Here is a 12,067-nt window from a genome sequence, read left to right on the forward strand (position 1 = left end):
CCCCAGTTCTGGGGGACCCGTCCCATCCAGCTCCTTCCCCTGGCCCAGGCCTCGGTGGCAGCGGGACCCATTTCAGCACTCCCAGCTCTGTCGCCCTTGCTGTCTTTTACAACCCCAGCTCCATTCCAGTACCTAGAAGTGGAAGGAAACAGGAGCCACGATCCCCAGGGCCCTGCAGAGGGACTTGGGCGCTGACCCCACTCGTTCCCTGTTGGTGACAAACACTTAAAGGCAACAGCCCCAGCACCCAGCGCCGTGCCGTGGGGACAGGGCAGAGCCGCCCTCGCCCAGCCCTGCTGCGCCCTTCCCTGCCCCTGCTGCTGGAGGAGCACAGAGCCCCGCTGAGGGGAGGGCAGGGCTGGGATTTCTGCTTGAGAGAGGGGAATGTGAGAGCAAGGTATAAATACCCACAAAGATCAGTGCCCGGGGAGGAAGTGTTGGGTGTCACCCGCAGGCCCTGCTCCCCGCTCCCCAGCTGCTTCCAGCCCCAGGTTCCCAGTCCCCGCAGCCAGCACTTTCATGTCATTCCTCCCTCTGCCCCCATTCCCTCTTGAAAGAGGGAAAATAATAGGGCCTTTGTTGGGCTGCTGCAGCCAGGCACCACGCAAGGAGCCGCAGGGGGTAAGGGGCTGCTGGGCACAGCCACCGCCCTTGATCGTGGCGTTCCCGGGCCTTGGGCTGGGGGCAGCCGGCCCCATCCCTGCACGGGGACCCAAGTGGGGCTGACATCCCTGGAAAAACAGCCAAACAATTCCCCGCAGCAGGACTGCGGCCTTCCCCCCCTTTTATGTAAATCAATATTAACAGCCCCTCGAGTTCAGTTTCTGCACAGACATATACAAATAGGAAACAGTTTAATATTTACATCATTAAGTTAATTAAGCTCCATAAAAAAAAACCAAAAGAACAGTTTTCTAAATTAGTGTCATATGTACAGACGGCAGAGGTGAGCCCACGTCCTCGGCGCGGTCACACCGACAGTGTAATGTACACCAACCATGCCCCGGCCGTGGGCCCCACTCCGTGCCCCCTGCACCAGCACCGTCCCGCGGGACCAGCTCCGTCCCGTGGCGGCAGGGGAGCCCCCCGGGGTCACTGTGTAATGTACACTACCGGCGCTCTGCGAGTCCGGGCCCAGACGGGCGCAGAGCTGGCGGGGGTGCGGGTGCCCCGCGTGGCTCCAGCGGCGGCCCGGCCCCGTCACACGATGCTGGCCAGCTCTGTGTTGTCCGACTCGGAGCTGCTGTTGCTCTCCTCCCTGGGGAGAAAGCGTAGGGAAGGGGGCATGAAGCATGGCCTGCCGCTGCCTCACGGTCATGGTCCCGTGCAGTCCTTTAGCAAGCGGGGCGGGCAGCCCGCTGATCCGAGCCCTTCACGCCACCTCTTTGGAGGCCAGGATTGGAAGAGGCAGCCCTGCTCACCCTGCCGCCCACGGCACTCGGAGAATTCCCGACCGGTCTGGGCCTGATCCTGCCCCCACACGCCCCGTGCGGGCCGGGTCCCAAAGCTGCCGCTCACCTCAGGTCCTGCAGGGCTTTCTTGTTTTCCCTCCGCTTCTCCTCATCGATGGGGTACAGCTTGAAGAGGAGCAGGCCCAGCAGGATCAGGCCCACGGGCACAGCCGACACCAGCATCTTCAGGGTGAAGTTCACCTCGTTGGGCTGGGAGCAGCCCCGGGTCTGGTACCCTGCGAAGCTGTGCACCAAGGGGCCTTCAGGCAGAAGGCAGGGCTTGCAGGAGGCAGCCTGCTCCCTGCAGGGAGCTCCGTGGGATTTAAACACCCCCGACACACACACACACCCCCTCGGGGAGCGGGGACCCCTGGGTGGGGGCATGAGACCGGCCTCCCTGCCCCTCGGCACAAGAACTCACTCTAGGCTGAGCGTGGAGATGCCCAGGGAGACCCCCGAGGTGAACTTGGTGAAGAAGACGTAGAAGGAGAAGAAGATGGCTTCATGGCCGCGGGAGTCAGGGTGCTGCAGCTTGAAGTCGTCTATGACATCTGGGAGCATGGACCTGTGCAGAGAGCGGGGTGGTGAGCACAGCGCACCTCCCGTCCCTGCTGGGAGCATCTCCCTCCAAGATATCCCCGCTGGGGCTGAAACCATCCCCAAATTCCCCCGAGGACTGGGGAGCACCCTGCCCCGCTCCTGGCACAGGGCAGCACCAGGACCCGCGCTCACCAGGGCAGGAGGAAGGTGGCCGCCACGCTGATCCCGGCCGCCACGGCCACGATGTAGGTGACAACGAGGTTACTGTCCAGGACAACCACCACGATGAGGAAGGGGATGGCAGACTGCAGGGGGGACAGAACCCAGGTTGGCCTCCACGGCACCTGGCCCAGGCACAGCCGGGGAGCAGCGGTGCTGCCGGAGCCCCGCAGCCACCTCCACCAGCCTCAGCCCCATCCATGACAGCACAGGACAAGGGACAGGCACTGGTACGGGGTGGCCGCAGCCTCTGCCCAGCTCTGATCCCCCCCCCGGGAGGGTCACAGCGCTGCTCGCCCACGGGGAGAGGCCGCAGCCGCGCTGGAGGGCGCCCACTCACCGAGATGCCCACGTAGACAGCAGTCTTCTTCCCGAAGCGGGTGAGGAACCACTGCCAGAAGGGGATGGTCAAGGTGGCCGAGAGCTACAGGAAGAGGGGCCCTGGGGTCACCCGCTGGCCTGGCTACCCCCAGTGGCCCCAGGGGGCCCACCCTCGCCCAGCGCCTGGGGTTTCCAGGTGCTGGCACATGGCCGCACCATCTGCTCTGTGCTCACCCCATCCCTCGCCGCCTGCTCCGTGCTCACCCCATCCCTCGCCTGCCCCACTCAGGGGAAGGAGAGCCGGGGATTGGCACGGGCGCGAGGCCAGCACTGGCCCGCAGGGACGGGCGAGGGCTCGGCCGATCCCAGGCGTGGGAAGGGGCCTGATCCGGCCACCGCTGCGCGCACGGCGTGGCCAGGAGCCAGGTCCTGCAGGGCTCTGGCACCTCGCACCTCCCCACCCCACAGGGCCGGGAGGGTGGAAAGGGCTCCCGAGGAGCTGCTGTGCCCCATCCTGGCAGCCAGCACCGAGCTCCTTTTCTCAGAGGGGGAAGGGAGATAAGTGGCCAAATTTGGACAAAAGGCCCCCACGGCTCCTGTTCTCCCCATCTCTGGCCGCCTTTATGTGGGAACAAAGGCGTTGCTGTTCCTGCCAGCCAGCCCGGCCTTCACAGGACACTCGGCGGCTCCTTCTCCCTCCCCTGCTCCCGGGGGACCTTCGGTCACTGTCCCCGCAGCCCCCAGCCTCCCCCCCCGTGCCAGCCCCCGGGGAGATGCAGGATGCCACAGCGCGCATCCCGACATCGCCCCAGCCAGGGGACTCCGGAGGGGCCGTACGCACCATGATGGCCAGGAGAATGTTCTGGAACTCGTTGCGGAAGCCCAGGGTGTAGGTGCAGAAGAGGGCGAAGTTGCCCTCCAGCAGCTGCAAAGGAGGCGCACAGCGGTCAGGGGGAGGCCCCCGCGGCCCCGAGCAGAGCCCAGCGGCCGTTCCCCCCCCAAGTCCCCGGCCCACCGGGCTCCCCCTGGCCCCTGCAGCCCCGCGGCGCTCACCATGAAGGCCAGCGAGGTGAAGAGGAAGCCGGTGATGAGCTTGATGTAGGCACCGTGGTTCATCACCAGCTTCAGCCCCCGGAAGAAGGAGACGGGCTCGTCCGACTGCAGCTCGGAGGACTCTGGGGAGCGGAGCAAGCCCACCGTTAGTCCCACGGGCACGGCACCCTGGGGTGCACGGGGGGCAGCACCCCAAGCCTGCTGCAGAGCACCCCACGTGGCTGAGTTCCCAGCAATGTGGGAAAGGACCCCCTGCCCTCACGCAGGCTCCCTCGGCCCCAGGGGGATGTGGGTGGCCCGGCTGATTTGCCCAGGACAAGCAGCGCCGGGCGCAGAGCAGAGGCACGGCAGGACAACGTTCCGGACTTTGGACACCACCTCACTCGGGGATGCCCCAGTTGGCACCAGCGACCTTGGCCAGCTGAAGCTGTGCAAGATAACGTTTATCTGCCAGCACAGAGAGCTAAGTCCTCGGGGCCGTGCTGGAACACGCCGGGGATGCTCTGAGCTCCTGCCCGCAGCGCCTGCCACTCTGCAGAGCCTTCCCCAGGTCTCCTGCCCAGACCTCAGCGCTGCCTGTCCCCCCCCCCGGGGCTGAGGGACCCTGGATGAGAGGCTCCAGAGGCTCCAGGCTCTGCTTCTCTTGCCGGGTTAGTGCAGCAGCCCTCCTCCAGGAGCCCCGTGCACCTCCGCACCCCTCCAGCCTCACCTCTCTTCTCCCGCACGCCCACCGACAGGATGACGGCGCAGAGGATGTAGAGCGCCCCGATGACCCCCGCGGCGACCATGTAGGCGTTCCTCTGCGCAAGAAGGGGAGCGGTGAGGGAGGAGGGAGGGCTCGTCCCGGCAGCCAGCGCTGCCCGGGAGCACGGCAGGGCCCAGCGAGGCCCCTGGGCTCACCATGTCCGTCAGCGACCCAGTGTAGTGCGTCATGTTCACGTCCCCCATGGAGGCCGAGGCGTTGCTCTCACTGACGAAGAGGGGGCTCTGGATGCAGGGGGTGACCACCTTGCCCACGATCTGGCCCTGGATGGCGGTGCCCAGCACGGTGCCCAGCACTTCCACCGTCATGCCTGGGGGGAGGCAGCGGGACTGAGCGCAGGGCTCTGAGCTCCCCCGGTTGCCCCCCCCCCCCCCCCCCATTCGCTGCCCCGTGCCAGCGGGGCCGAGCCAGCACAGCGCTCCTGCAGCTCCATCCGAACCCGAGGGAAAGGCCCCGCGTGTGCAGGGAGGGAGAGCAGCTGCTGGGAAACTGAGGCAGGGAGGTGAAGCGTGCTGGGACCTGGCCACAGCTCCCCCTCTGCTACGGGGCAGAGCAGCAGGAAAGTCTCAGGGGCTCGGGGCTGCCGTCCCCTGCTCCGGGCACTCGGCTACGAGCGGGACCCCCCCACTGCGGGGGGAGCTGGGACAGGGGAGCGGGGAGGGCTGGGACCAGCCCTGGATGACGGTGGTCCCCCAGAGACCTCAGGGTGGGGGCTGCAATCAGGTGAGCCCTGCCAGCTCCTGGACGAGGACAGCCCCCAGCAGCTGCCCCCGGACACGGCGAGGAAGGGAAGGAAACGCTTACGGTAAGCGGTGGCCGAGTCCCGCTCGCTCTGCTCCCTGCTGATGAACATGGTCAGCGCCGAGTAGGGCACGTGGAAGCACTGCAGCGGCACGGGGAGAACTGGCTTAGGGCAGGACCGGGGGGCACCGTGCGGCTCAGGGGGGCAGGGGGTGTCCGCTGCGTGCCCCGTCCGCTCCGGCAGGCAGAGCCCGACTCACCGTCACGAGGGTCTGGAAGAGGCAGTAGAAGACGAGGTACCACATCACCTGGCCCCTGGAGATGTCCGGCACGAACCAAATGAGGAAGTAGGAGATGACAGCAAACGGCGTGGAAAAGATGATCCTTGGGGAGGACACAGCGTCAGCCTCACGAGCTCGCGGCCAACCCACCGGCCCAGCTCCCTCTGCTGCCACACCGACAGTGGGGCTCGGGCACCTGATTTTGGGGGTCCCCGAGCTGCCCCAGGCGGCCCCCCTGCTCTAACCCACGGTAGGAGGTGGGTGCCACGGGGGTGACGCAGCCCTGGCTGCGGGCAGCATCTTGGGTCTCACGGGCTGGGAGGGGAAAGGGCTGACTCAGACTTCCAGGGAAGAGCTGCTTCTGCCAGGGCAGCCGTCCCCGCCTCAGTGGAAGGGATCAACGTGCTCCTGCCCCCGGCTTCCAGCCTGGCCCCGGCCCTCCCCGCAGGCAGCACCGCCGCGCGCTCAGCGGGACGGAATCGCCTCCCTGCTGCCGGCAGGGCTGGGGAGCAGCCAGGCACCGCGCGGCTGCCAGCCCTGAGCCCTCATCCCCGCGTCACCCCCAGTCCCCTGGCAGGGCCGGGGCGAGCCCGGCCGGCAGCAGGCAGGCTGCCTCCCCTCCTTCCTCCAGCCCTGCGTGCTCGGGGACGCGCGGCGCGAAGCGCAACTGGGGCTCGGAGGGGACTGCTCAAGCACCGGGCTTCTGGCAGCCCTGGCGGGGCAGCCAGCGGGGGGTGGCAGCGGGAAGCCGCCCGGAGCATCCCGCGGCCCTCGTCCCGCTGCAGCCCAGATGGGAAAGGCTCGGGGAAAGCAGCCGGGTCCCCCGGCGCTGGGGTGGGAGGAATTCCTCCTACTGAGGAACTGAAGCCAAGGCTTGAGGCCGCGTCCAGATCGGTTTAGGAGGCTGGTTTTGCTCGCGGATTTGCAAGCACGCTGTGCCCCACAAACTGCTGAACGGAGGCTGTGTCCAAGAATTAAGCCAGCAGAACCAGATGCGGGACAGGGCTGCACAAGGTCAGGGCTCTCCCTCAGCTGCTCTGCAGCGAGGGTACAGGGAGATCTTTCCACCCTGCTGACGTACAGGACGCAAAATTTAAATTTAAAGCTGCAGAGGGAGGTGCGAAACCAAATCTCCATGGATGGAGAGCAGGCAGACGCGCCGCACAGGACCCAACAGGACCCAACACATGCACATTTTTCCACACGCACGTCACCCCGGGGGGGGAGGACAGGGGTGAAGCAGCCCCAGCCACTCCTCTCCCGCGCAGACGTGGAGCTGGGGAAGCTCTCGGTGAGTCACCGCGGCCCCGCACGCGGGAACCACGTCACGCCTGCCACGGTGCCAGCGCGCGCACGGGCGTGCGAGCCCCCACGGGACCTCCTGGCGCGCCCCCAGCGCCGGGACGAGGGTGCTGAGCCCCGGCTGAGCCCCGGCCAGCGCGGGGGCGAGTGACTGCGAGTTACCCCTGGCCGGGCACGGCGGTTAAGCGGCTCGGAGGAGGCAGCCCCGGTGCGTTCGCCCGCTCATTGGCCGCGGCGCGATGGCGTGTTCCTTTGTGCCGCTCGCACGCCCCTTCCTGGCACTTAACCGTTTGTAAACGGGCTCTGCCCGGAGCAGGGGGGTCAGAGCCGACCGGGAACTCTGAGGTCACCTCCACGTCAGGGGAAAGTTTGGTCACCAGGAAGCCCGGGGGGGGGGTCAGGGAGCGGAAAAAGGCTCTGGGAGTGGGGCAGGGGAGGGCACAGCCAGCAGACGAGCTGCCGGAAGGAAACGTGATGAAAAAGAGCTTCTAAAGAAAGCTGGAGGGCAGGGAGGCGATCTAAGCTCGCTCTCCATCTTGAGCAGCCCCGTGCCTTGAGCCAGAGCCACCAGCACCCGGCTGGGGCTCAGCCTCACCGGGCAGGCGCTTTGCAGGCCAGCAGGACGTCAGGCAGCAAACCCGCACCGGGTCACGCCGAGGGTTCGGGGACAGGCAGCAGCCTCCGAGGCCGTCACACAGCCACATCCCGCAGTGCCACGCTCCTGGGTTCATACACAGGGAAACTGAGGCAGGGCTGCAGCCGGGGCGGCCCCGTCCCCACGCGGCTGGGGGACCCCAACCCCGCCTGGCTGGGGCAGCTCAGCCCCATCCAGGTCGGCCTCAGCTGCTCGCCCCGAGCCACGACCACCACCTGCACGCTCCTCGCCCAGCACTGCCGAGGGGCCCCGGTGCCCGCTGAAGGAAGGCTCTGGCTAATTTTAACGAGGCGAGAGCCGTTCGGAGGAATGCGGCAGCTCCGTCCCCACCCCCTCCTTGAGATTAGGGAGCGCAGAGCCGCGGCGAGCGCGGCTATCCTGCACGCCCTGCCAGCACGCCCAGCCCCGCGCTAATCTCCGGCCCCAGACCCCACCGCCCGTGCGGCTGGAGGGAAGCTATTTCGGGCCATGCGTGCAGCCTGCCTTGAACAACAGCCGGCACCGCTGCCCGGAGCTATTCCTGGGAGCCCTGGAAGCAGAGGGTATAATCTGCGGGGGAAAGGGCTCTAATTGCACCCCCCGTGCCCAGCCCCTTCGCTGCACTGTATCTCAGCAATCCCGCGGGCGTTATTTCGGCGTGGGACAGGCCGACGGGTCCGCACTCGGGCATTAGCGCCCTGCAGCCCTTTTCCTGGGGACCGCAACGCTCGCTGCCCCGCACAGGGCAGGTGTTCGGGGACGTCCTGCCTCGTCCCGTGCACAATCCCTTTGGGACTCTGTGAACACCCCCAGCCGCTCTGACCCCCCCCTTAGCCCCCTGCTCGCTCCCAGTGGCGGTGGGAGCACCCACGTGCAGACACGGGGCTGGACAGCTGCTGTCCCTGCTGGAGCCACGTCCTCGTGACCATCAGCTGGCGCCCCAGCACCCCACGTCGGCACACACACCCCTGTCCCTCCTCCCCATGGCCACGATGCCACCTGCGCTGCTGGCAACGTGTCCCTGCCACCGGGCAGGGGTTGGTGGCTGCCACCTGAACCAAACCCAGTGCCCGAGCGCGGCGCCGGGGCAGCTCTTGGGGGCCGGAGCGGCTCCAGGCGTAGCAGAGCAGAGGAAAGCCCAGCACAGCTCATACGGGGCCGGGGGGAATAACAGCGCACAGCAACCCCCCGCTGCTGGCAGCACCCCGGGCTTTGTGGGGCACTTGGCCCCCCACCGGGGCGAGGGGGCTGCGGGCACGGGCTGCCCCACGGACCTCGTGGCGTTGGGCAGGGGCAGCGGGCGCTGCCGGCGGCTCTTACCAGGGCATGAGGCGGCCGAAGCGGGTCCATGGGGTTTTGCTGATGAAGAAACCCACCAAGGGGTCTGTGATGGCGTCCCAGGCTCGCCCCACGAACAGGATGATGGAGGCGTAGAAGGGGTCCAGCTGCAGGGACAAGTTCCTGCGTGAGGGCAGAGCCCCCCAGCTGCCCCCGCCGAGCTCCGAGACCCCCCCGGCCGCCCCCCCGCGGGGCCCGGTGGCCGTTGGGGAGCGGGGTCAGGTCCCGGGGCCTCCGTCCCTCCCCCAGCGGGGCCGGGGGCACCGGCGTGGGCCCTCCCCGCTCCCGCGGCCCCACGGCGGGTCCCGGCGGCCGGCACCGAGGCTCCCGGGGGCGCTCCCGGGGCTCCCCCCGCCAGTCCCGCAGCGCCCCGGGGGCCGCGTCCCGGCCCCGGCCCGGGGAAACTGAGGCACGGGGCGGCCGCGGGCGGGGCCGGGACCGGGGCCGAGACCGGGGCCGCTCGCCCCCAGCCCCCCGCAGCCCCCGGCCCCCCGCCGCCCCCCCGTACCTGCGCCACGTCCAGGAGGTAGATCTGCAGGAAGAAGCCGAGCGCGCAGCCCGTGGTCTGGTAGGGGGCCCCGCCGACGGCGTAGCACAGCTTGCTGCACACCGACAGCCGCTCCCGGCCCTCCTGCAAGGCGGCGGGGCGTCAGCGGGGAGGGGAAGGGGAAAGGGAAGGGAAGGGAAGGGGAAAGGAAGGGAGCCGCGGGGCCGCCGGCCCGGGTCGGAGCGGGGCGGCCCCGGGAGGGGGCCGGGGGAAGGAGCTCACCCTGCGGCGGGGCTGGCGGCGGGCGGGCGGCAGGAGCCCCGCGGCGGCCACCGCGATCCCGGCCCGCTCCGCGCCGCCGCCCCCGGCCATGCCGAGCGCGATGAATGGGGCCCGGCGCCACCGCCCGGCCGGCTTGTACCGGGACCGCCCCGCCCCGGCAGCGCCCCCGCCCCCGGGCCTGCCTCCTCCTCCTCCTCCTCCCCCTCCTCCTCCTCCTTCTCCTCCTCCAGCCTCCTCCAGCCTCCTCCAGCCCCCGGCCCCCTCCTCCTGCCCCCCCCGCTCAGCCCCTGTCCCCCCCGTCTGTCCCCTTCCCCTGCAGGGGTTGCACGACGCGCCCCTCGGAAGCCCCTTCCAGCTCGAATTGCTCCAAATTCGGCGTTTTGTAAGGAAACCGGGGAAAAACAAGAGGGGAAATGGTGTTATCGGGGCGCTCCAGAAGCACCAGAACGAAGCCCCCGTGCAGACGTGTGCACTTCAACGCCCGGTGCGCTTCTCCCAAACCAGCGAGCGTGACCCTGGACCCCGATTTTGCCACGAAGCCCAAAGTTAATCCTCTAAAAATCCCAGTTCCTGGAATCACCTGGCTGTGAGGAACTTGGTGTCTGTGGTTTGTTTGTTTAAAACACTTTCAGACACCGAAGGCTCCAAAAGCAGCCCTGGTGATGGACGACGCAGAGGTACCAGCAGCAGGCACCAGAAGGAGCCCCAGGGTGCTGCGGCATCCCACGGCTGCTGGGGGGCTGGGGCTGCTCCTGCACCACGGCACCCGCAGGCCGGTGGGGCCGTGGCTTTGGGCTGCCCGAAGTAGGGGAAGGCCGAGGGCAGGGGCTCGGACTTGACCTTTGACGGCCCCTTCCAACAAAACCAAAGCACCGGTGCCGTGCCACCCCCATGGCAGCCGCCAGCCCTGCTCTGCTCAGGCCATCCGGGTCCAAAGATCGCGCCGAGCCGCGCCATGGGATGGGGCCACACAGCGGAGCCAGCGTGACACCTGGCATGACACCGAGCGTGGCACCCAGAGCAGCACCCAGCGTGACACCCAGCGTGGCACCCAGCGCAGCACCCGACACCATCGCCTGATCCGCACCTGGGGCCGGGCTCGGAGCTGCTGCTGCGGGCGGCTGGGTGCTGCGTGGGGCAGGGGGCCCTGGACACGCACCTGCACCCCTGGGCAGCACCGCTGCGGCCGCTGGGGGCATCCAGGCGGGTGTCCCTGCCCCGAAGCCCAGGGTTGGGTACCCCGGGGTGCTCCGCTCCCCGGCCGTGTGTCAGCAGGGATCTGCTGCGGGTGGGTGAACAGCCTAGATCCGCAGGGCTCTGCTCCGTGCCTCAGTTTCCCTCACCATAGCGCCTTTTGGGGGAGCACAGGGCACTCACAGGGTGCCTGGAGGGACCGAGCGCTCCCGACACTTTCAGCATTCCTGTCCTTGATCAAAGCGCCGGAGCTGCCTCCTGGGCAGGCGCAGGCTTTGGGAGAACAATGAGCGGCCCTTTTGTGCCAGAGATTGCCAGGTAGGCGCAGCCCCGCCTCACGTCTGAAGCAGGAGGGGCAGAAAGACCAGGATTTCCTGGGATTAGGAGGATTTTCTCCTGCACAATATCTGGGAGGGGGGATGTTGAACCTTTCTTCCAGGCAGATGCTCCGGGGGATCCTCACAACAATAAAGGAGCTGCTGAGGGCCAGCCCCGAGGAATGTGGCTGCAGCAGGGACAGGGACCGGGGATGGGGATGGGGATGGGGACAGGGGCTGCTCTGCCAGGCGATGGCTCTGCCGCTGCGCCTGCCGCCCTGCCTGCGTGTGTCACAGGTCTGGCACAGCTCAGAGCCAGGCTGAGCAAGTGTGAGCGCACCCGAAACCAGACAGGGATGGGACGGGACAGGGGATGGGGAGGGCGGCTGGGGACAGATGGCAGCAAGCCTGGAGCCACTCGGGGGGCACAAGCTGCTGCTGGCGGTGGCACCGCTCCCCTGCTTGGGAACAGCCCAGCCAAGCTGCAGGGCACCCCCTGAGCTCCGGGCACCTCTTGGTGTGGGGCAGGGTGTGCTGCAGGCACAATCTGTCTGGGGGGTGGGGGCAAAGAGGTACCAGGGCCGCAGCTGAGGACGTGTTTTCCTCCCTGCTCGCTGGACTTTGCTGCCTGCAGGATTCAGGGTGCGTTGCCGTGCCCCCAGCCTCAGCTCCCCGGGGCTCTGAGCGCTGGCCCCATGCAGCCAGGCCGTGTTTCACGGGCTGTGTTTTGTGCTGCTCCTGCACCCCGCGGGCCTCGGGCAGGCGTTTCGCAAGGGTCCGGCCAGGCCCCACGGCCACGGGGACAAAGGGGATGCGTTGCAGGGCAGCACGCAGCTCTCGTCCTGCGCTGCCCAAACCTCTCCCACGGGACCCGGGGAGCGTGTCGCAACTCTGGGGGGACAGGAGGGGGCTGGGGGTGCACGTTGGCAGGGGGGCTCACAGCCTCGCTGTCCCTGAGGACCTGGGAGCCCCATGGGGATGGCAGGGTGCCTCAAAGGCTGCTTCAGGACGGGGCTGGCCAGAGGCAGAGCCCGGAGCTCAGGGTGCCCATTGGGGTGCCCCGTGGGGAAACGCTTGTGTCCAGAGCTTCAAAGTCCAGCCCTGCTGTCAGCGGGGATCCAAAGGGCACCGGAGACCCGGGAAC

General features: G+C 68.2%; 1 protein-coding gene across 1 annotated transcript; it reads right to left on the bottom strand.

Annotated features, from left to right (window-relative positions):
• Positions 1-838: 838 nt before the first annotated feature.
• Positions 839-9,520, bottom strand: MFSD2A (MFSD2 lysolipid transporter A, lysophospholipid). Its single transcript, XM_035561975.2, has 14 exons — positions 9,413-9,520; positions 9,152-9,274; positions 8,626-8,750; positions 5,349-5,472; positions 5,152-5,230; positions 4,485-4,657; positions 4,294-4,384; positions 3,585-3,706; positions 3,373-3,456; positions 2,551-2,634; positions 2,184-2,296; positions 1,873-2,016; positions 1,519-1,695; positions 839-1,258 (listed from the first exon to the last, which is right to left on the bottom strand). The coding sequence occupies exons 1-14, from the start codon at positions 9,500-9,502 to the stop codon at positions 1,201-1,203; spliced, it is 1,587 nt and encodes a 528-aa protein (XP_035417868.1). The 5' UTR covers positions 9,503-9,520; the 3' UTR covers positions 839-1,200.
• Positions 9,521-12,067: the final 2,547 nt, after the last annotated feature.

Source organism: Cygnus atratus, chromosome 23, assembly GCF_013377495.2.
Source record: "Cygnus atratus isolate AKBS03 ecotype Queensland, Australia chromosome 23, CAtr_DNAZoo_HiC_assembly, whole genome shotgun sequence".
Lineage (NCBI taxonomy): Eukaryota > Metazoa > Chordata > Aves > Anseriformes > Anatidae > Cygnus > Cygnus atratus.